Source organism: Molossus molossus, unplaced genomic scaffold, assembly GCF_014108415.1.
Source record: "Molossus molossus isolate mMolMol1 unplaced genomic scaffold, mMolMol1.p scaffold_m16_p_19, whole genome shotgun sequence".
Lineage (NCBI taxonomy): Eukaryota > Metazoa > Chordata > Mammalia > Chiroptera > Molossidae > Molossus > Molossus molossus.
This window is the reverse complement of record NW_023425354.1, coordinates 24,939,720-24,960,780: the sequence shown is the minus strand read 5'-3', so window position 1 is coordinate 24,960,780 and position 21,061 is coordinate 24,939,720. Positions and strand designations below refer to the sequence as shown.

At 38.0% G+C, this 21,061-nt stretch overlaps 1 protein-coding gene across 5 annotated transcripts in view; it reads right to left on the bottom strand.

Moving 5' to 3' along the window:
* Positions 1-2,384: 2,384 nt before the first annotated feature.
* The window catches only part of MBTD1 (mbt domain containing 1), a 65,259-nt gene continuing 46,582 nt past the window's right edge, over positions 2,385-21,061 (bottom strand). For all 5 annotated transcript variants that reach the window (XM_036268494.1, XM_036268496.1, XM_036268495.1 and 2 more), the window contains 5 exons: positions 18,261-18,408; positions 16,669-16,751; positions 16,028-16,262; positions 15,448-15,525; positions 2,385-5,590 (listed from right to left, as the gene is read on the bottom strand). In XM_036268494.1, coding sequence (XP_036124387.1) covers positions 5,472-5,590; positions 15,448-15,525; positions 16,028-16,262; positions 16,669-16,751; positions 18,261-18,408 — 663 coding nt within the window. In that variant the 3' untranslated portion in view covers positions 2,385-5,471. The remainder of the gene's footprint in view (positions 5,591-15,447; positions 15,526-16,027; positions 16,263-16,668; positions 16,752-18,260; positions 18,409-21,061) is intronic.

The following is a 21,061-nucleotide window of genomic DNA, read 5'->3' as shown; positions in this document are numbered from 1 at the left end:
ATAATACAAGGATAAACTGTTTCACGTACTCATAACTGTAAACCTACTTTCTCCCAACCCTGTATTTAAAATACATTCCTTTACATTATTCTATTTTTTGGCAGTAGGCGAGCCCTATTTTGGCCCACTGGAGAGAGGCTTGACACTCGATCACAGGGCAGCAAGGTGCCCTTAGCCTCAGTAACAGTCTATAAAAAGGAAAAAGTTTCACTGTTCTTCCAATCTCAGGAAGCTAGATAGACACAATGCTAAAAAGTTACTTGTTTGGGGACACATCTGATGCTCTCAAAACAAATTTCTGGCCCTGGCCAGTTTTGCTCAGTGGTTAGGGCGTCGGCCTGCGCTCCGAAGAGACCCGGGTTCGGTTCCCGCTAAGGGCACGTACCTCGGTTGCAGTTTGTCCCTGGCCCTGGTTGGGTCGTGTGGGTGGCGACCATTCGATGTGTCCCTTTCATGTCGATGTTTCTCTCTCCCCCCCTCCCACTCTATCTGAACAAAATATCAAAAAATGTCCTTGGGTGAGGATAAGAAAAAAAAAAAAAATTTCTGGGCGTAAAGCACATTAGGAAGTTTCCCAAGAGGCACGTAATGGTTTAAAGAAATATATATAAAAACTTAAAAAGAATACATATATCAAAGCTTGTGGGATAGTAAATGAGAGACAACTTGGGAATTCCAACCTACTGGGGCAACTGTCTAAGCCATTCAAGGTAGAAAACGGCAGAAATTGGGTTGTACATGTTTTCCTTGGAATTCATTATGTTTCTAAAGTGTGATGAAATTAACCCTTGAAGAGACCCACTCCACCTCTTTACTATCTTACATCCATAAAATTCTCCACAAACTGCTCTTGTAGTAGAAGTTGAGTAATTTTCCAAAGAGGCAGTCACTGGCAAAGGAGAGATCTTTGGGTTCCCTCTTAATAGAAACAGCAGTAGCTGGCTGGGACAATTTATTATTTATTTTATTTTTTTATCCTCACCAGAGGACATTTTTAAATTTTTTGTTCAGATAGAGTGGAGGGAGAGAGAGAGAAACATCGACATGAAAGGGACACATCAAGTGGTTGCCACCTGCACAACCCAACCAGGGCTGGGGACATCCTGCAACTGAGGAACATGCCCTTAGTGGAAACCGAACCCGGGTCTCTCTGGACCGCAGGCCGACGCTCTAACCGCTGAGCCAAACCGGCCAGGGGTGGGACAATTTATTTACAGCCTATGAACTCTGCTTAAGAGGTTAACAGAGCCCTGCTGGTGTGGCTCAGTGGTTGAGCGTCGACCCACTCACCAAGGTCGCCGGTTTGCTTCTCGGTCAGGGCATATGCCCAGGTTGTGGGCCCAATCCCCAGTGGGAGGCATGCAGGAGGTGGGCAACTGATGTTCTCTCATCGCTGTTTCTCTCTCTCCCTCTCCCTTCCCCTCTCTCTCAAATCAATTAAAGAAAAAAAGTTAACAGAGCTTGGGGGAAAAAAAGGGTTCCCTGACTGGTTTGACTCAGGGGTATGAGCATCAGCCTGCAGATCCAAAGGGTTGCAGGTTCGATTCCTGGTCAAGGCCCCCTCCTTGGGTTGCAGGTTCAATCCCGAGTCCTGGCTGGGGTCGTGCAGGAGACAACTTATCAATGTCTCGCTCTCAAATCGAGGTTTCTTTCTCTCCCTCTACTCTCTAAAAATCAAAAGTCCAATGCAGCAGATACTTTATACCTTGGTCATCACAGAGAAGGCAGAGAAACTGATGTAGTCCCTGCCCCCAGGGTTGGCAGTGAAGGAGCTGAAATGAACCAGACATGCTAATCTGTGTTAAAATGTTTAAAAAAAAAAATAAAGTACCCTCCCCCTTAGGTGGTCCACATTCATCTCTGCTCCCGAGTTCCATAAAACCCCAGCTCAAGTGCAACCGTGCTCATATATCCACACACACTCCCTTCCTTCCTTGTCAGCTAGTAGTAAATTCTTTCTCACGCATGAACTTGCTTTTACCTTATTAAACTGTAGGAACCGTGAGGAAGAACCTGATCTGAGTCTCACAGGGGCCTCTGATTGCGTATAGAAGGCACTTGATATATGTACATATTTTTAATCCTCACCCAAGGATATTTTTCCATTTATTTTCAGACAGAAGGAAGGAGAGAGACAAAGAAACATTGATGTGAGAGACACATCTATTGGTTGCCTCCTGCATGACCCCGACCAGAGCCAGAGACTGAACTGCAACCGAGGTACGTTCCCTTGACTGGAATCGAACTCACGACTCTTTGTGGTCTTTGGGCCGACGCTCTAATTGCTGAGCCAAACCGGCCAGGGCAGGCACTCAATATTTTTAATAAAAAAAGGAAACCTCTTAAGGACCAAAGCGTATTAAAGAAATGCTCAAATACAACTTAACTTTAACATTTTATTTTGTGTAAAAAAAGGGCAAATTTAGTGAATTATTTTCATCTTGTACACAAAGTTATAATTTTAATGCTTTCACATCCATGCTGAAAATTTGCAATTTGGTAAAAATGAAAGGAACATAAATTTCTCCGAAGAATTTTTCACGCCATTATATACACTTCCTGAGAAAGTTTCAAATACTTTCTCAATGATCACAAGTTACCAAGAAAATAAAAGATTAAATTTGTACAGATATTGGTCTATATATCAAATACATACAGAAATGATGTAAAAACCTTAAGCAGTTTACTTTGACCTCTGTCCTCAAAAGATTTGCCCAGGGACAGATGCTTTTCTTTTGTATAAATGACTGTGGCTTTATTTAAAATATGAAAATCAAAGGAAGAAACCCAGTTTAATCACAGTATTTTTAAAATCCCTTCCCAATAGTAAAGGATCATTACCAAATATATAGCACCATAATACAAATATTGATGGGAGAGGGTATTCACATCACGAAAAAATTAATAATAATAAAAACAAACAAACACTGAAAACCCGTGTTAGTATCCGTAGAATAAGAAGTTGATAACAGCTTTAGCTTTCCTCATACACAGCAAAGAAAAGGTTAAAGAGTTTAAACTACCAAAACCCCCAAATAATCCTAACAGGAAAAACAAAAACAAAAACAAACCCAAGGTCAGCAGTACATTTTGAACCGTAAAAGATAATGGGGCTATTGAGTTGTACAATTGGAGTTATGGCTAATATGTAAATCTCCTCTGCATTATTTATTTTCTGTCACTGGCAGTAGGAGTTAAAGAGTCTGCACAACGAAGAGGGCTTGAGATTGTATTTAGACGGTAGGAAGTCCTTACCAACCTTTAACTGTTGGTCATGGGATCAAGACAAGAAACACCTTCATGAATAGGTGGGAAATTAAAAAAACACTCAGAGCCTGGTTTTGCTCTAGAACCGGAAGCTTATAAACAAGTGAGCATTTCACAGAACTAATTACCAGGCTCCAAATCAAATCCCTCCTGACTTATTCAGTTCCCTATAGAGCCCCTAAGCCCAAGGTACTGGTAGAACATGCCATACAACTGGCTTCTTGTGCCCATATCATGAAATCAGAGTCCTGGGTTTAATTCACTGAGTCTGAGAATAAAGACTGTTGTAACTCTTGCTTTGGAAGTCTAGGCTTTAAGTTTATGGGAAGATCCTTATAAGTTAAAGATTTGGGAAGTGTAAGGATGTCACATTTATAGTAGGTCCCTCTCTATAATGTTGTTTAAGATAAATATCCAGTAATTTAACAGCTGAATTCACATATATTTGACACTTGAGAATCAACTTGGCGTTGATATGATCTGCATTTATGCCCCTAAAGAGTCAATATTAAGAAATGTTGACATGCAATTCCATACATTCTTACATTATAAAGTAACAAATTTTAGTTCCAGTAGCAACTACAAAACCTTAAGTTATTAACCCCTCTTGCATAGAATGAGGTAAACCTGTGCGTATTACCAATGCTATTATTCCCAAAAGTAGAGCATTATTTTAGAAAATAAATTGCTGGTTTTTAACGTTCTATGCATTTTAAAATTCAAACAAAAATCTTACCTAACATGGTCTCCTGGGGCTTTCCATTAACATGTTTTAAAGCATTCCATAGGTTGAAGGACTGTAGAGTTTAATCATTTTGATTAATTTCTAATTAGCCCTACCTATATTCCAGAGGAGATGGTCAATATTCCCACTCTGAAGAGGCCAGGCTAAGACCCAGAAGCACTTCTAGAACAGATGCAATAATTCCTGAGAGTTTAGTTCATGAACCTCACTGGTAAACGCTAGAGCTCTCATTCAGTCACAACTCAGAAAGTTAGAAAATGCAGAGAGCAAACTTTTCACCAATTTACCCTTAGATCCTTCTTTTATTTTTTTAAAGGAAGCCATGTGAATTTTAAAGCAGGGAATGTTCAAAATGGTCCAAATCAGTTATTATTGTTAAAACTAATTCTGAACACAAATAAAGACAGTTCATACTATATAGATATATATGGAATTTAAAGAAAATTAAATTCTCTTTCAATTTAGTTTTCTAACAAATCCAGGCTAGTTAAAAGCAGAGCTGGAATGATTTTGAAATCTGAACTTATTTTAACTTTAAACAACTTTGAATTTGATTCTCCTGGTAATACAGAACATGTTTTGGGGTGTGGTTATACCAAATCTTATCTCATAGATGGAGGGAAATGGCAAAGAACTAATCAAAATCCCTTTTGTGGGGCACTTTTTAGTAAGCAGAATGAAATAAACTTCGAACAATATTGCATTTTCCCCAACCCCTCAACATGTAGACTGACATCCTGTATATCTTGCCAACCATTCCAGTTTAACACTTTAGTGTTAGGATCATTTTAATCACTTTTTTTAATTAAAGGAGAACATATAAAAGTATCCAGAGTTCTTCCAGTTTAATATAGAACTCCAAATAAATGTTCACAGAATGAAAAACATTTCTGTACAAACATTTAAAATGGGCTGCAATAAAATGCCACAAGCAGAATTCATTACCCCTTCCATGAGCCATATGGTGACGAACCCTCCATGAGTGGGTTCAGTTGCATATTTCTGCAGCAAAGGAAGCTGGAGATGTGACTGGCCTAATTTCTAAAATCCCCAAATCTCCCAACAGGTACCAAAAAGGTTCATTTGTATTGACAGTTCACTTGCATTTACAACTATATCCTTCTTAAATCATTTCCTTCGATCCTGCTACCTAAACTTTAATCTTACCAAAAAAGTTAGAATTTCAGTTCTTGTTAACAATGCACATAAATCCAAACGTGTAAAATATTACAAAATTCTTTCAAAAGCTTCAAATACAACACAAAAATTGTCCATCTTTATAAATTGAAAAATTTCCCCCCACGACTAAAATAGTTTCCCCACCCACCTGAAAAATCTGGAACTGAAAGTTTCTGTTTAGCAAAACGTCCCAGTAGAAGAGCCCCGCGGCACAGCTGGAGCGGCGACAGACCAGTCCTGTGTGAAAGTCACCCCTCCCACCCTCAGTTTCCGAGCCAGCTCAGGGCTCTTGTTTGATGTAGAAGTTGGCAGAGCCATTGCTTTCCTGATCAGACGCTCCCTGGAGGAAATTATAGTCCTCTCCATCTATCAACTCCTCCTTCAGCTGCAATGTAGTCACTGCATGAAAGACATAAACATACAGGATGTTAGTAAGCCTTTCTGGAATATTCAGATTGTATGTATGTATGTATGTATGTATGTATGTATGTATTTAGGTACGTGCCCCTAGCGGGAACCGAACCCGGGACTCTCTAGTCCGCAGGCCGATGCTCCAACCACTGAGCCAAACAGGCCAGGGCTCAGATTGCTTTTAACCTTCATGTTCCACCAGCTTTACAGTTAAGTATAAGCATTTAAAGTAATTTTAATTTCCAAAGTGTATTAGCACTAAGGAAAGTTCCAAAGTAAAATACTGCATATTGGACACTGCACAATGGACATCTTCAACAAAATATTCAAGATAATAAGGATCATTTATTTAACTAGAATAATTCAAATTTTTCTTATGGTCAAGTATTCACTTTTATGTCAATGTCTATACAAACAATGATGTATTATCTTGCATGGTCCTCAACTATATTTAATAAGTAACAACACAACAAATATGACTTTAATATAATCTCCAATATTAACTCCAAGTAGTACCTTTATTAAAAAGACTCCCTACAGAAAAGATAGAAATCTAATCTTAATGTTAAAATATTACAAATACAAAATACTATCTATAATGTAAATAGAATATAAACTATGTAAGTAACATATTTATAAAATAAATAATAGCCCGGCTGGTGTGGCTCCGTGTTGAGTGTTGACCCATGTACCCAGAGGTCTCTGATTCGATTCCCGGTCAGGGCACATGCCCAGGTTATGGGCCCGATCCCCAGTGGGGGGCATGCAGGAGGTGGCCAATTGATGTTTTCTCTCATCTCGATGTTTCTATTTCTCTCCCTCTCCCTTCCTCTCTCTCTAAAATCAATAAAGAAAAAAATAAACAAAATAAATAATAAACTGATATTAGATAAACACTTATAGTAAAACTAAAATCATGGAAAACCTGATGACCATTTTAGGTGAAATAAAAATTTTTTGACATCGGCAATGTGAAAACCACTGGTGCAAAATGGTTAACATTACCTACCAATGGGATCACTTAACAGCAATATTGCCTGTCTTGAGTTCTTAACTGATGACTTGATTCTTAAAGAAAAGAAACCAACAGTATAGACAGTCCTCAGTTTACAAACAGAGTCACATTCTAATTAGTCTTTATTTTTAGGGACAATTATTTTTCAGTTTCCAATATTTTCAGTGGGGTTTAGATTTCTGGGTAGCCACACAAGTCATGCTAGCCAGAATCTCTAATGACAGGAGGGCTCTTTCTAACGCATAGGCCAAGGATGAAGACAAAGACACATTTTTTCTTTGCCAGGCCCAGCACTGATCTTATGCAAACATTTTAGGTTAATTCTGAGATTCTGCTAACTCTATAAACTCCTCAACTTAAACTGCTGTCCCTCAATACAATTACCCAGTAACTTCAGATTGCCCTAATTCCTTTCCCTGAGGTCTACCCCTACTTTCTACAGAACTCCTCCCTTCTAAAAAATTACTTCCGCACTTTTTAAATAAAAATAATCACAGTGCTGGCACATTTTGTTGCATCGTCTGGTACACCAAAAGGTAGTGGGGTTCACATCCAGGTTTTGGGTCTGATCCCTAGTTGGGGTGCATGGTAGAGGCAGCCCACTGATATTTCTCTTTCACACTGATGCTTCTCTCTCTTTAAAAAACAAACAAAATAACCCCAAAACAAGAGAAATACCCCACTTAGCCAGATGTTAAAAACAAGTCTTAACCAACCTCTAAGAGGTGTGTTCGGGTTTCTCAAAAAGTTATTGTTTAACCAGAACTGAGCTGGTCAAGTTTCAAATAATTTAAACAATAGGCTATCTTGCATGCCAACATGTCCCTAGAATCTAATCCACAGTGAACAACGTTAAATCAGAGGTAACCTGTGCTTTCTTTTCCCTATCCTACCTGTGTCCTATGGTACTTTTAAATTTGACTGAATGTTTTGAAACAAAGAAATTTCACATAAAACCCTGGCAATAGGAGACTAGCATTATTATTATTTTTCTTTCTTTTTGCATAGAGTGGAAGGGAATGAGGGAGGGGAGAGGGAGAAAAACTTTGATGTGAGAGAGGCACACTGAGTGGTTGCTTCCCTCACAACCACGACTGGGCCCAGTATTGAACCTGCAACCCAGGTACGTGCCCTTGCCCAGGAACTGAACCCACGACCCCGCGGTCCGTGGGCTGACTGACATCTTAACTGCTGAGCCAAATCAGCGAGTTCGAGAAAGTAGCATTCCCGAAGGGCTAAGAGCAGTGGGAGCTGACCGGCTGCGGTCGTTTAGCTGGGGCAGCAGCACGGTGCTCCCACACATATCACAATGTGTGACTCACGGAGGTAACCTGCTTGCTGCCTGCAGGCACTGGCTCCAAAGAAAAGGAAGACATGTTTCGCATCCTCCATTTTGGATCTTTGCTTTCTTTTTTCCCATCCTCACCCGAGGACATTTTTGCATTTATCTTCAGATAGAACAGGAGGGAGACAGGGAGGAAGAAGGAAGAGAGAGAAAGAAACATAAACATGAGAAACTGGGGCTGGGGACAAACTGCAACCGAGGTACGTGCCCTCAGCAAGAACCGAACCCGGGTCTCTCTGGTCTGTGGGCCAACGCTATAACCGCTGAGCCAAACCGGCCAGGGCCATTATGGATCTTTTCATTACAACTGGAGTGAGGGATGCATATATATGGAATGTAAATTGGAAACTGCTTATACAGAAAAAAAGTTTAAAAAATTATTTTACTGTTTCATTGATTTTTTAGAGAGAGAGAAACATAGACTGGCTGCCTCCTCCACGACCCCTGACTAGGGATTGAGCCTACAACCCAGGCATGTGCCCTGACTGAGAATTGAACCGGGACTTCTCAGTCCATGGGACGATGCTCAATCTAGTGAGCCACACTGGCTAGGTGAAAAAAAGTAAATTTATGAGAATTAGTACTCTATTTAGAGGAGCGGTAAGCCAACTAAGTTCATAAACCAGTTACTTGATAGTGTTACCATGTAGAACAATATTCAAATGGCTACACTTTAATTATTTTTTTACTTATTAATTAAAAAATATGTTTTTATTGATTTTTTAGGGAGAGAGGGAGGAACAGAGATGGAAACATTGATTGGCTGCCTCCTGCATGCACCCCACTGGGGATCAAGCCTGAAACCTGGGCATGTGTCCTGACTGGGAATCCAACCGGGACCTCTCAGTCCATGGGACGATGCTCAACCCACTGAGCCACACCAGCTGGGCTAAATGGCTACAATTTTAAAGTTAAATACAGTAGCTGCAGAAAACTACCATGTCTTGATTTTATTTACAAAAGATTCGTTTAAAAAATAACGGTCTTTGACATCTTATTTAATAATTTAAAGAATAATCATTTCAGAGATGCCAAATTCATTTTATTTTACTTTGTTACTTGTTTTGGTGGTGATGTTAAAAAACTTAATAGTCCAAAGACAGAAAAGTGAATACAATGTACCTATAATAGCAGCTAAACAAATACCAATCAGACTGGTAAAGCAAACAAGACTGTGCAGTTTTCCTTTCTTTAAAAAATTACTTAATATTATTAGAATGGTTCAAATCTAACCAACATGCATTAATTGTTAAAGACATCTGAACAATACCATAAAAATAAACAGACAAAAAGAAAAAAAAAAAGAAAACCCAAGTTTCATTAAAGGTGCAGTACCCACAATAAAAGGTTGAATAAAACAATACCTTGTTATATGATGATCAGATGGCTAAATGAATGATAAAAGAATTACCGTGCTTCAAGACCAAACATGTTCCATTCAAACAGATGTTTATTTTTTAAATGCAAGAAAGGTAAATTGAAATTCTAAAGCATACACTGAAACTATTTGCATTTATTAACAACCAATTTCTGGATTAGGCTTCTACTCATGTTAAAATATGGAAATAATGTGCTTAAAAAAAAGTAACTCAAGATAAAGGTGAAACGTTCACTCAGATGTGGAATGTTTTAATGCAGTTTTTGTTTTGATGGAACCTAAAATAAAGCCTGCCTGGTATCTTCACACTAATCATTTCTCCTTCCCAGGTTTCACTCTCAGTGAAGGATGGATGAAATAAAATAGATCCTGTGGCTACACTTCACTTTCTACACAAAAGCATTTTCTTAGCTCTATTTTTTAAAAGGAAGTCATTTTGCCAACTCTAATCACTAACATTTCAGGAGATAAGCTAATGGAAATCACATTTCCTACCAAGAAGCCTATAAATATAATAAACTCAACAGCTAACCAACTGTAGCTTTTGTATAGTTAAGATACTGCACGTAGTTCCTACAGTTTCACCAGAGTAAGATTACACCGGTCCCACAGATGTGCCCCCAGCTCAGAAGACACCATAGACACCAGTGGAAGAAAGAAACCATCTGAGGCCTGTGGTTTCCATCCCACGTGTCTACTCTAAGTTCTTGGGTTTTTGCCAATTCTACAAGTCAAATTGTTTTACATGAATCAGTAGTAACCTCTCACAAAGCGTGACAGTTGTCCTCAAAATCAGTCTAATACTTAAAAGACAATACAACTAAAATCCAATAAAAATTCAACTATATCCAGAGCTCACAATATTTATAGTTAATTACTTACATTGAAGAAGACTGTCATAAGTAACAAGTACAAAAAGAAAAAATTAGAGACAAACAAGCAGAAAACCGTAACATTCTTTAGATAGACTGAAGTTTTTTCCGTTAAAGAGCAGATAAACTTGGACTTTCGGTCTTATCTATCTATAGTAATTTCCTTTAGATATAAGGATATCAGAGAAAACAGACTGGGAAGGATCAAGATGACCTTATAACACCGTTAGGGAGGCAAAAGCTAAAGAACACATCTTAAAATGGCAAATAAAATAAATAAAATAAAATTTAAAAAAGGCTGATAACTTGAGGTACAAAAATATTATCAGCCAACCAAATACATTAGGAAACAGAGGAATGAGAAGAAAGCAGGTACTAAGTCCCACCTAGGTTTTCAATATACAAAAGGCATTTTAAACAGTGCTGGTTAGATAAGACAATCTGGTTTAAAAGCAACAGTCAGGAAGTGGCAGAATACATAGCAGGCAGACACAACGTTGGTTTCCAAGGCGTCTGAGCTGTATTCACATCTACGAAAGTTTATCACGCAACTGGAGTCTTTCTGATATTCTGTGATATGTTTGTTCTTGGCAATTCTAAAGGGTGAAACCTTTTATAGTCTTCCTTACAAACTACCAGCTTGGCCTAACCATTTAAACTCAAATTAAACATCATTTACTTTATTAATCACTATACAGAAATAAACATAAAAATTATGGAAATAAATTCCACTCAAATTCAACACCAAAATTATACAGGTACTGTATTTCTAAGTCCATGTTATTCAACTAATGATTGTAATAAATGTTACTGCCAGAACCAAAATTAGACGGAAACACAAAACACATCCTGTCTAACAAATGAGACGCTATGGACCGCTATGACCAAAGCCTCATCTTTGGATCTGATTAAGCACATCACTCCCTAATGGCACATTCCTCCCCCAGGGGAAGTCACATAGAATTATGCAATGCAAATGCTCAACTCTTTTAATGAAACCATGAACTTGTCCAAGTTGTCACACAATTCCATAAACTGAAATTATAGCTTTACCCTAATTCAAAGCTCAGAAATGGTTTATAACAAAAATAAAAACTTCCCTTCCCTGATGATTCCTCTTAGTGAAGTGACTATCAAGAACTAGTGAAAATGAATTTTTTAGTTGACAAAAAAAGAAAAATTTAATGAGTCAGCACCTGTCATGCCAGACCATGCTTTGTCTCCCACCACCCTACCCAGACTTGACCCTCTGTAGTACCTGAGGTGCTGATGTAACTAATTACCTGTTTTGAGGCTGGGACTGAACTCTCGGCTAGTGCTGGGAGGTGGGAAGGCCTCCAGGGCTGTCTGTGCTGGAAGGGTTCGATATGGAGGAGGAGTCAACTCTTCGTCACCAGAGAAGCTCCTCCGCACCCCACCTGTCATGGGCAGGCTCGACAAACTGACAGGCTTCTTCCCAACTGGCATCTTCCTCTCTAAACATCAAGTCAAACTAAAGTAAGCTTTTACTTACATGCACATGCATGGCAAGAAAAGTGCGTTATATAACTAGAAAAAGTAGTGTTGCATAGGATACTCTGAAAAGAGAACCAACTATGCAAGGTTTGTATTTCTAAAAACAAGGGGTATGTGTGTGTTGGGGGTAGATGATGGGTATTATTTTTTGATTCTGAGAGTCTGGTAATCCTGGTTCCTGACTCTCAAATAAATTTAAAAGAAAGCAAAGCAAAATGAACGACAGAGAGCATTTAGTGTGGAGAATAAGCTGGCTAATTTCCTTCACAAAAATTTTAGCTTGCGGGGAGTTGAAATTCTATGCGAGAGAGAGACAGGGTCCTCAGAATCTACTCGTGGGGTATTATTTCATGGTCCATATATGCCCAAACACTGACCTTCAGGGAGAAATCAAACAGTTTAAGGTATTATCTGGATGGCAGGGTTTTACTGATATGAAATGTGGTCCCTTAACTTTTGATTCATAATACACTATTTTATAAAATACCTGTAATTCTTATTCTGAAGAGCAATTCTAAAATTTAAAACTTGTTGCTTGAAAGTTCTTAAGCAATCAAATTCCTTTGAAACACCCTTTGGTTATAGCTTCATAAGAAAACATAAGACTTCAAAAATTTATACAGTGCTTTAACTAACAAAAAAAGAAAATGTCGTCAACTCTGCAAATATTGAACAACCAAGCATACTGCATTAATGAGGTTGAAAAAGAATACTTACATATATTTGTGACTATAAATTGTATCTGTTTCTTCCAGAGTATACAAATGACCCAGGCAAGGGCAATCAGAAATTATGCTTCAGAAAATCAGGACTAAAAGATAAATCTAAGTCAGACAGTATCCCTATGTAAAATGATCTGGAAACTAAGCTACTAGTATAGTAAGTACACATTTTCAACTGCCAAACTTAAATCACGAACAACAAGCATTTAAACTTTTTCTAATATACTACACACCTAGAGGTAAAAATGCAAGGAGAATCTCCAACTCTTTACTACTTCTGATAGCCCCTAAAGAAGACACAGAAATCAGTGCTGGTTTTCTGGCTCCAGAATGATTAAACCTTGAGGAAAAAAAAGGCTTTTCAGACTGGACAGATCACATGCACACAACAGGCTATATGATCCGCTGGGCAGAGTATGACTTATTCTTTGAAAGGACTGGTTAATAGTTATCCTTTATAGCATGAACATTACAAAACAAACTAGAATAATGAAGCCAATCAATTGTCTATTTCTGTAAAAAATAAGCACTACTAACATATATATTCCTGGATGATTTTAGGTACAGAAAGACCAAAAAGCTATAAGAAGAAAACAACAGAGCCAGAATATAATAATCTGTAGGCAAAGTTCAAAGTTCAAACAAATGAAAGGTTTTATAGCCTATCTGCTATTTTTATAAATCTGAATGCAATGGATGACAGGTTTCTGGACCCAAGATTCTTTATTTGGGTAAGTAAAGTTTTGCAGGAAATATTTCTAATAAATGATTTGTTGATTAATACAAAAAAAAAATAAAAGGAGCTAGTAGTTTCCTTATAATGAAGATAGCTGCTTCTTCATTCTTATGGCACTACAATTCCTTATCCTCAATTCCAAAATTCAAAGTTTCTGTAAAACTTTGGTAACAAAACCAGATCTCACTTGGTAATACTATTCATAATCTTTATTTTATTATATTTAATTATTAAATATAATCATATTTAATGTAAATATTTATATATATATAGCTTCATAAAATGCTCCAGAGTCTGCAAGGATAATACATTAATATATGTTACATACATTATACTTTTCTAAAATCCAAAAAATTCTGAATTCCAACACATTTGGTCCCAAGGGTTAACTAATAAGGGATTCTGAATCCATAGTTCTCTTCCTTTTGTTGTCCAAAGGACATTTAAATACATCAGAAATGATGTCATAATATGAGCTATTAAAATGTTACAGTTAAAAAACATTTATATTTATAGCTCAATTCTTTTTTCCCAGCTAATCAAGAAATCTGATAATATTAAATGTCACTAAAAACTGGGGTACTGATATTATCTCTTGATTAATTTCACATTTCCCCCCATGTTCCTAGCCCACTAATTCAAAATCATGAAGCTCCATAAACCAGAAACAAACCCTGCTAGAGTCACACCAGAGGAAGGCACGTGAATTGTGTACACAACATTCAGAAATTAGTTCCAGAAAGTATCAACATATAACCACCGAGTAATAAAAAACATTCTTAATTCAACATCTTGGAAAGAAAATTCTGAAATCTCAAAGTCTTGTCCAATAGAAAGGGAAAAAACAGTGAAAGCAGCCTGTGCTAGTCAACCTTACAGAGAGGTAAGTGATCACATCTACCACGGTTAGTTCACTGACAAAGTTCCCACTGAATTCTCCCTAATTATTTCCAGATACATGGGAAATCACTTTGGTCTGCAGGTCTGGCAATGCTCTCTAAAGTTTGAATATCAAACGTGGCAAGCAGCTAGTGGGCAAAATAATTCTGGGCCTATGGGAGGCTTATATCTGTAACACAAAAGAGGGGATAAAAGGCCTAGAAGTTACCACTACTGTGAGGCTGGTGTGGACTTTGAGCTGGAAGAAAACTAAAGCCCCAGTGCAGTGGTTGTAAGTTTCCCACCTAAAGAATTATAAACCAAAAACTGTAATGAGAAAGGTAAGGATATATTGATTTTTTTTATGCTTCTTTAGTCTCTTGGTCGCTAATGAGACAGACAAACACTTACTTGAATTTATGGCAAGTCAGCTGGAAAAGAACTAATTTAGCTTTAATTCTCAAATCTTTTTTTTTTAATCCTCTCCTGAGGACATTTTTTACATTTACCTTCGGATAGAATGGGAGGGAAAGAGGAGGGAAGAGAGAGCGAGAAACATCTAGATGAGAGAGACACACGACTGGCTGCCACCCACAAGACCCCAACCAGGCCCAGGGACAAACTGCTACCGAGGTACGTGCCCTTAGCGGGAATCGAACCTGGGACTCTCTGGTCCGTGGGCCGATGCTCTAACCGCTGAGCCAAACCGGCCAGGGCTCCTCAAATCTTTACATGAAAATAATCTTATCTTCGAATGAAATATTCCATGACCATCTTCATGAAAAGAATATGTGGCTTTTTAAGGTGGGGAAAAACATTTTTAAAGAATCAGAGCTATCAATGTATTTTATAACATTTTGGCTATTCATTCCAATAATCATTCATTGTAAGGTAAAATATAATATAGAAAGCATATTTAGAAAAATTTTTTTAAGCCGGACTTTGTTAGCCATCAACTTGAATTTCTTATAAGTACTGCACTAGAGAGTTTTGGTTTTTATAAGAGTTTTGGGTTTATTAGACTCCAAGTCTATTATTATAAGCATCAATCATCTGCTTTTAAAATTTTTTAATAAAAATGTTTTTTAAAAAAGTATTAATTTCCAGTAGGTTTACATATTATTTTAAGAATCATTTGTAGACTCTATTCTCTACCATATATATTATAAATTTTAATGGTAATCATTTTTCCTGTCAATTAAAATATATGTTTCTCATCATTGCAAATGTTTGCCTTTTATGGCATACTGCACCTTTAAGCATAATACACAATGCACAGTAATCAGCTCTCACAAGGGATATACCATTTTATGTGCAAAAATACCATGACCACAATTGGTTAAAAATTTAGGAAATGTATATAAACACCATGTGGTGACCCACTTTTCTTATGTCCTTTGTATTGCTGGGACTTAGCCTTTTTCTTCTGTTTTGATGAACCTGATTGGCTTTCTCTTGATGCTGAAAGATAAAAGGGAAAATTGGTACTAGATAATTGCTTACAACTATCAGTACAACTTAGATGAATTATCTTTATTTACCAAGACCATTATGCTTATGAAAGTACATAATGCTTTGAAAATAAAGGTGCTTATTCTGATTAAAACCATGAACCTCAATACCAGACAGATTTCACTATTTATTCAATAAGCACTTAACATATACCAGTAAATTTTTAGCATATAATTTTAAACTAATTAAAGCAAGTATAGTTTAATTTGGTGAGTGCTCTTACTGTTGTGTTTCTATAGTCATTATGTAACTGATATACTGAGTTCACATGGCCATGGTACTCATGGTCTGATTCTGTGATACTGTTGTTGAGTCTTAAGATCTTACCTGGCAACCAATCAGACATAGGTATATTCTTGTCCTGTGAGCTCACAAGATGATTTATATGAGATAGTCCTCTGAAGAATTGCTGATTTTTACAAAAGGACACCTTTTCTGTATAGCAACTTACACTGTGATGCTGGAGGCTGTAGTTGATATCCAGTTAATTGACACCACCCTACAGGATAGAGGTCAGGGGACTCACAGTCTACCCACTGATCATACTCTTCTTCCCATCCATCAAAATGTATCCTCAAGAGACGATGAATAATTCGAGTTACTGTGGCTACACATATTAAACGTGGCTCCATGAGATCTACTGCTTCTAATTTCATTCCTACACGAAATCCGTGATTTGGAACATCCTGACATGGAGAAGCAAAGTGTTAAACTGGTGAAAAGAAGAATGCACAACTCCACTATCACTATAAGAGGAAAAGAAAGGAAACAACATAACCAAATAATGAAATTTAAACCAAAAAAAAATCCCAAATAATTCTTTAGTTATTGAAACATGAAGGTGAAGCATTTAAGAACCAATTAGGCAATTTATTCATTTCTATCGTACTCAATTAAAAAATAAAACAAAGTTTAGAAACAAGCTTCACTTCCTAGGTAAGGGAAGTATCTATATTGCTTTATTACTCTCTATTTTTTAAAAATATAAATCTCCACTAAGAAATTATTATATAAAGAAAAGACATTTTGATTACATAGTGCATTACATTTGTATTACATTCCACATAACTGTTATGCCATCATTTAAATTACCTTATTAAATAGTTTTACTGGAGCTGCAATGGAGCCAGTTTCCCTGAGGTAGTCAAACCATTTAAAAGGAAGTTTAGTGTAACCTGAAAGACACAACTGATTTAAGTAGCAGTTCATTTAAAATTAGCATAATACTAAAAGCAGATAAAAATGTAATTTAGTCACTCTCAAATTTTAGGTTATATGATAAACTTTTCATTCATGCTCTAATACTGCTGAGTCTAATAATTCCTCCATATTACAAGGATGTCCCTTCTCCTCCAGACAGACACTGGTATACCCACTTGCCTGAAGGCAAAAGTGACTCCTCTCCTCTCCTGTCTACAAGAATGACAGACTTTTGCTTTTTCAATCCTTGGTTTAGAACAGTCTAACATTTAACACTTTCCAGTGACACTACTTTCTTTGCAAGAAAGAAAACTGGCGTGCCCCGCCAGTGTGGCTCAGTGGATTGAACGTCGTCCCATGGGCGGAGAGGTCCCGATTCCATTTCTGGTCAGGGCACATGCCTGGGTTGCGGGCTGGATCCCCATTAGGGGGCGTGCAGGAGGCAGCTGATCAAAGTGTCTATCTCTCTCCTCCTTACTCTCAAAAAAACAAAACAACAACAACAAAAATCAACAAAAGCATATTAAAAGGAAAATGGGCTAGACAAATATTATTTTTATAGACCTCTGATTTTGGCTTTCCCCCTTCTTTTCATTTAAAAAAAAGAATTGTTTTCCTTTATTGATTTTAGAGAGAGAGAAAGGGGAGGGAGAGACAGACAGAAATATTGATGAGAGAGAACATCAAATGGCCGCCTCCTGCATTCCCCCACTGGGGAGTTGGCCCACAACCTGGGCATGTGCCCTGACTGGGAATTGAACCAGTGACCTCTTGGTGCATGGGTCGACTCTCAACCACTGAGCCACACCAGCCGGGCCCTTCTTTTCTTAAGAGAAAAATCACAGGTTCAGATATTGAAATTAGGAAAGTTACTGGTTAAGCCACAAGAGCTATTTAAGGATGTATTTTCTTTTAAAAAGCCATATGTGACTCTAAAAATGAAAACTTAACCCCCAACACTAAAGTATCTATTTAAAAAAAAAAGTCAATAGCCCCAGCTAGTGTGGCTCACTGGCACTGGCCATTGCACCAGGAGTTTGCTGGTTGGATTCCCAGTCAATGACACATATCCAGGTTATGGATTCTGTCCCCAGTAGGAGGCATGCAGGAGGCAGCCGATTGATGTTGTGCTCTCACATCAATGTTTCTCTCTCTCTCCCCCTCTCATTTTCCCTCTCTCTAAAAATCAATAAACTACTCTTAAAAAAAAAAAAAGTTAATGTATGCAGTAACATATTGAACCTACATCACCATCTCAACAGGGCTTGAGAATACTAATTCATATCATAAAGTATACAGATGCTCATAACATAATTAAAGCTAGCTAGATTACAGTGCTTTGATTTTAGACCATCCCACAGTATATGCAATATACACACAGATATTCACAGAACAAGAAATCCAAGGCTGTGTTAAATGTAAACAGACACCATGTAAAAACAAAGCAAGAATGAAAATCCAGTGTGTGCATTAAGATGAAGTACCTCTAGGTGGAGTAAGTTCAATCATGTTAATTTCACAGAAACCAACAGGGAAAATAGAAGGGGAGGTTGCATGATAACAGAACCAGTCAGATCCATCTGCTGCTTCTGAGCCATCGATCCCAATCATCAGGAATCCGTCAGCCAGCACCTTTTAAATGAAAAGAATTCCAAATATTTGAAATTAGACACCATTATTAAAAAGTGATCCTTCAAGTTTGACATACTAAAAGAAAATTTATTACATAAAGATCTCTTAAAAGTGAATATGCTTCTTTGCTGAATTATGTTAAGTAACTAAAATTATAACGGAAAATCTATGTAAATTCCAGTGTGTACAAGAAACAAAAGTAAAGGTTACAGAGACATGATTTCAGAGGTCTAGGTAAAAAGTGTGTCTGCCAATGGCTAAGACTGCCTGGTGTTGCAAAATCATGAAATTGGGCTGAGTGCACTTTTAAAATTAATTTAACTATTTCTATTACATTAAAAAAATTTTTTTGAAACAATTCACAAGTAACAAAAACGATACTTTTTCTTGTACAATGAACTGCTACATTGTCTTCATTCAGAGACCCAATTCAAGTTATATGCTATGTAATTCCTTGCCTTCTGATACCTGTTTTTCTCCTACTAAACCGCTGAATTTACTGACTTCCTGGTTTGTCAAATCCAGTGCCTTTTTTCTCCAACACTCATCCTCCTCAAACTTTGGCCTCCCTGCAGTATCCAATATCTGTTGACTACTCTTAACGTTTTGAGACATTTTCTGCCAGATTCTCATATAATGCAGCCAACTGGTCAATCTTGTCACCTCTCTGATCATTCCTTCCAAAGTCACCTCCAACCCTTCACTTCCTGATTTTCGCTCCTTTCTTTGTTTCAGTGTTGTTATTCACACCCAATGCTTCAACGATAGACTTTAATGTCAACAATCCCTCAAATTTTATTATGAGTTTGTCTCCATTCTAGTTTCTCAGTCCTGCATTTTACCTGCAGGCTGAACGTATTGTCTGAATATTAACATGGGATAAAACCAACAACTCTTTCTCTTACTCCTTCAAAGGTTATTAATTTCAGGTCCCACAACTCCCCCTTAACACTCAGTTCCTTTCATCCTTGCCATAACTCTCTTCTCCACTATCCTGTTTGATAGCATTTCTTTCAGCCTACCTTCCTCTATGGACAGTTCCCCTTTACACAGTTAACTTTGCTTTGGTATGACCTCTATTTATGCCAGAATGCTTTACCAACTTATCCCGTCACTAAAGAAAGCTCATGGCCTGACCAAAGCATCCAGAGTCTGCACTGCCTGGGTTCCACATTACCTTTTAGTCTCTGCTCCCAAGTTCCTTTCTTCCACTATTTTCTACTACACTGGATATATATAGGATGGGGTAAAAGTCGGTTTACAGTTGTGAGTACACAAAACACAATTTATTCTTATGTTATTATTTATTAATTATTGCATTATTTATTTGTATTACAACTGGCAAACCTATTTTTGTCCCACCCTATAATATAATAACTTTCTCCACAAGTGTAACAGCTTTGCCTAAGACCTCTGGAAAGGACTGTCCCCCCTCACATGAGATTCCTTTCTACCTTTCTAAATTAAATATAGCTGACTGAACCAGGGGCTGGTCTCTAAACTTTAGGGGACCAAACTAAAGGGTGTTCAGCTAGATTCACTCTCAGTAACTAGAATGAACACAGAGAGACTATCAGTCAAGCTATTTGCCAGAGATGGAACTGAAAGGCTGTGATACAGAACAGGATTAGGGGCCACCACGGGCAGACTGAGCACATCATCAACAGAAAGAAAAGTGCACAGATTTGGAACAGAGCAGAGATGGGACAGAGGCCCCTGACAGGTGGAGAGAATAACAATGGCTTATGTCATTCCAGTTCTCATCCCTGTCCTTCCATGGCTGTGACCTTGTCCATTGTATCTTAAAGTAACTTTCCTAGAGTTAACTTGGATGGGTTTCTGTTTCTTTTTTTTTTTTTTAATTTTTCATTTTTTTTTTAATGCGTATTTTATATGTTGGATTTTTTTTTTTGTATATGCCCCTAGCGGGAACCAAACCCGAGACTCTCTGGTCTACAGGCCAACGCTCCAACCACTGAGCAAAACCAGCCAGGGCTCGTCATTGTTTTTTTAAGAGAGAGGAAGGGAGAGGGAGAGAGAGATAGAAAAATCATGAGAGAGAACATCGATGGACCACTTCCACCTCCTGCATGTCCCCCACTGGGGATGTGGCCCACTACCTGGGCATGTGCCCAGACCGGGAATCGAACCGGCGACCTCTTGGTGCATGGGTTGACGTTCAACCACTGAGCCACACCAGCCGGGCAGGTTTCTGTTTCTCACAAAGAGAAAGCCCTTGCCCTGGCCGGTTTGGCTCAGCGGTTAGAGCGTCGGCCTGCGGTCCTGAGAGACCCGGGTTCGGTTCCCGCTAAGGGCACGTACCTCGGTTGCAGTTTGTCCCCGGCCTTGGTCAGTTGTGCGGATGGCAGCCACTAGATGTGTTCCTTTCACATCGATGTTTCTCTCTCTCTCTGTTCCTCTCTCTCCCTCCCACTCTACCTGAACAAAAAATGGAAAAATGTCCTCGGATGAGGATAAAAAAAAAAAAAAAAAAAAACAAAAACAAAAAACAAAAAAAAACAAAACAAAGAGAAAGCCTTGCCCAGAATACTCAGTGCAACGTGTCTGATGTGTACTGTGAGTGAACTACTTGCCATTTCCTACACATGGCCTGTACTTTCCCATCCTGATGCTCTGTGCCCATTCTCTTCCA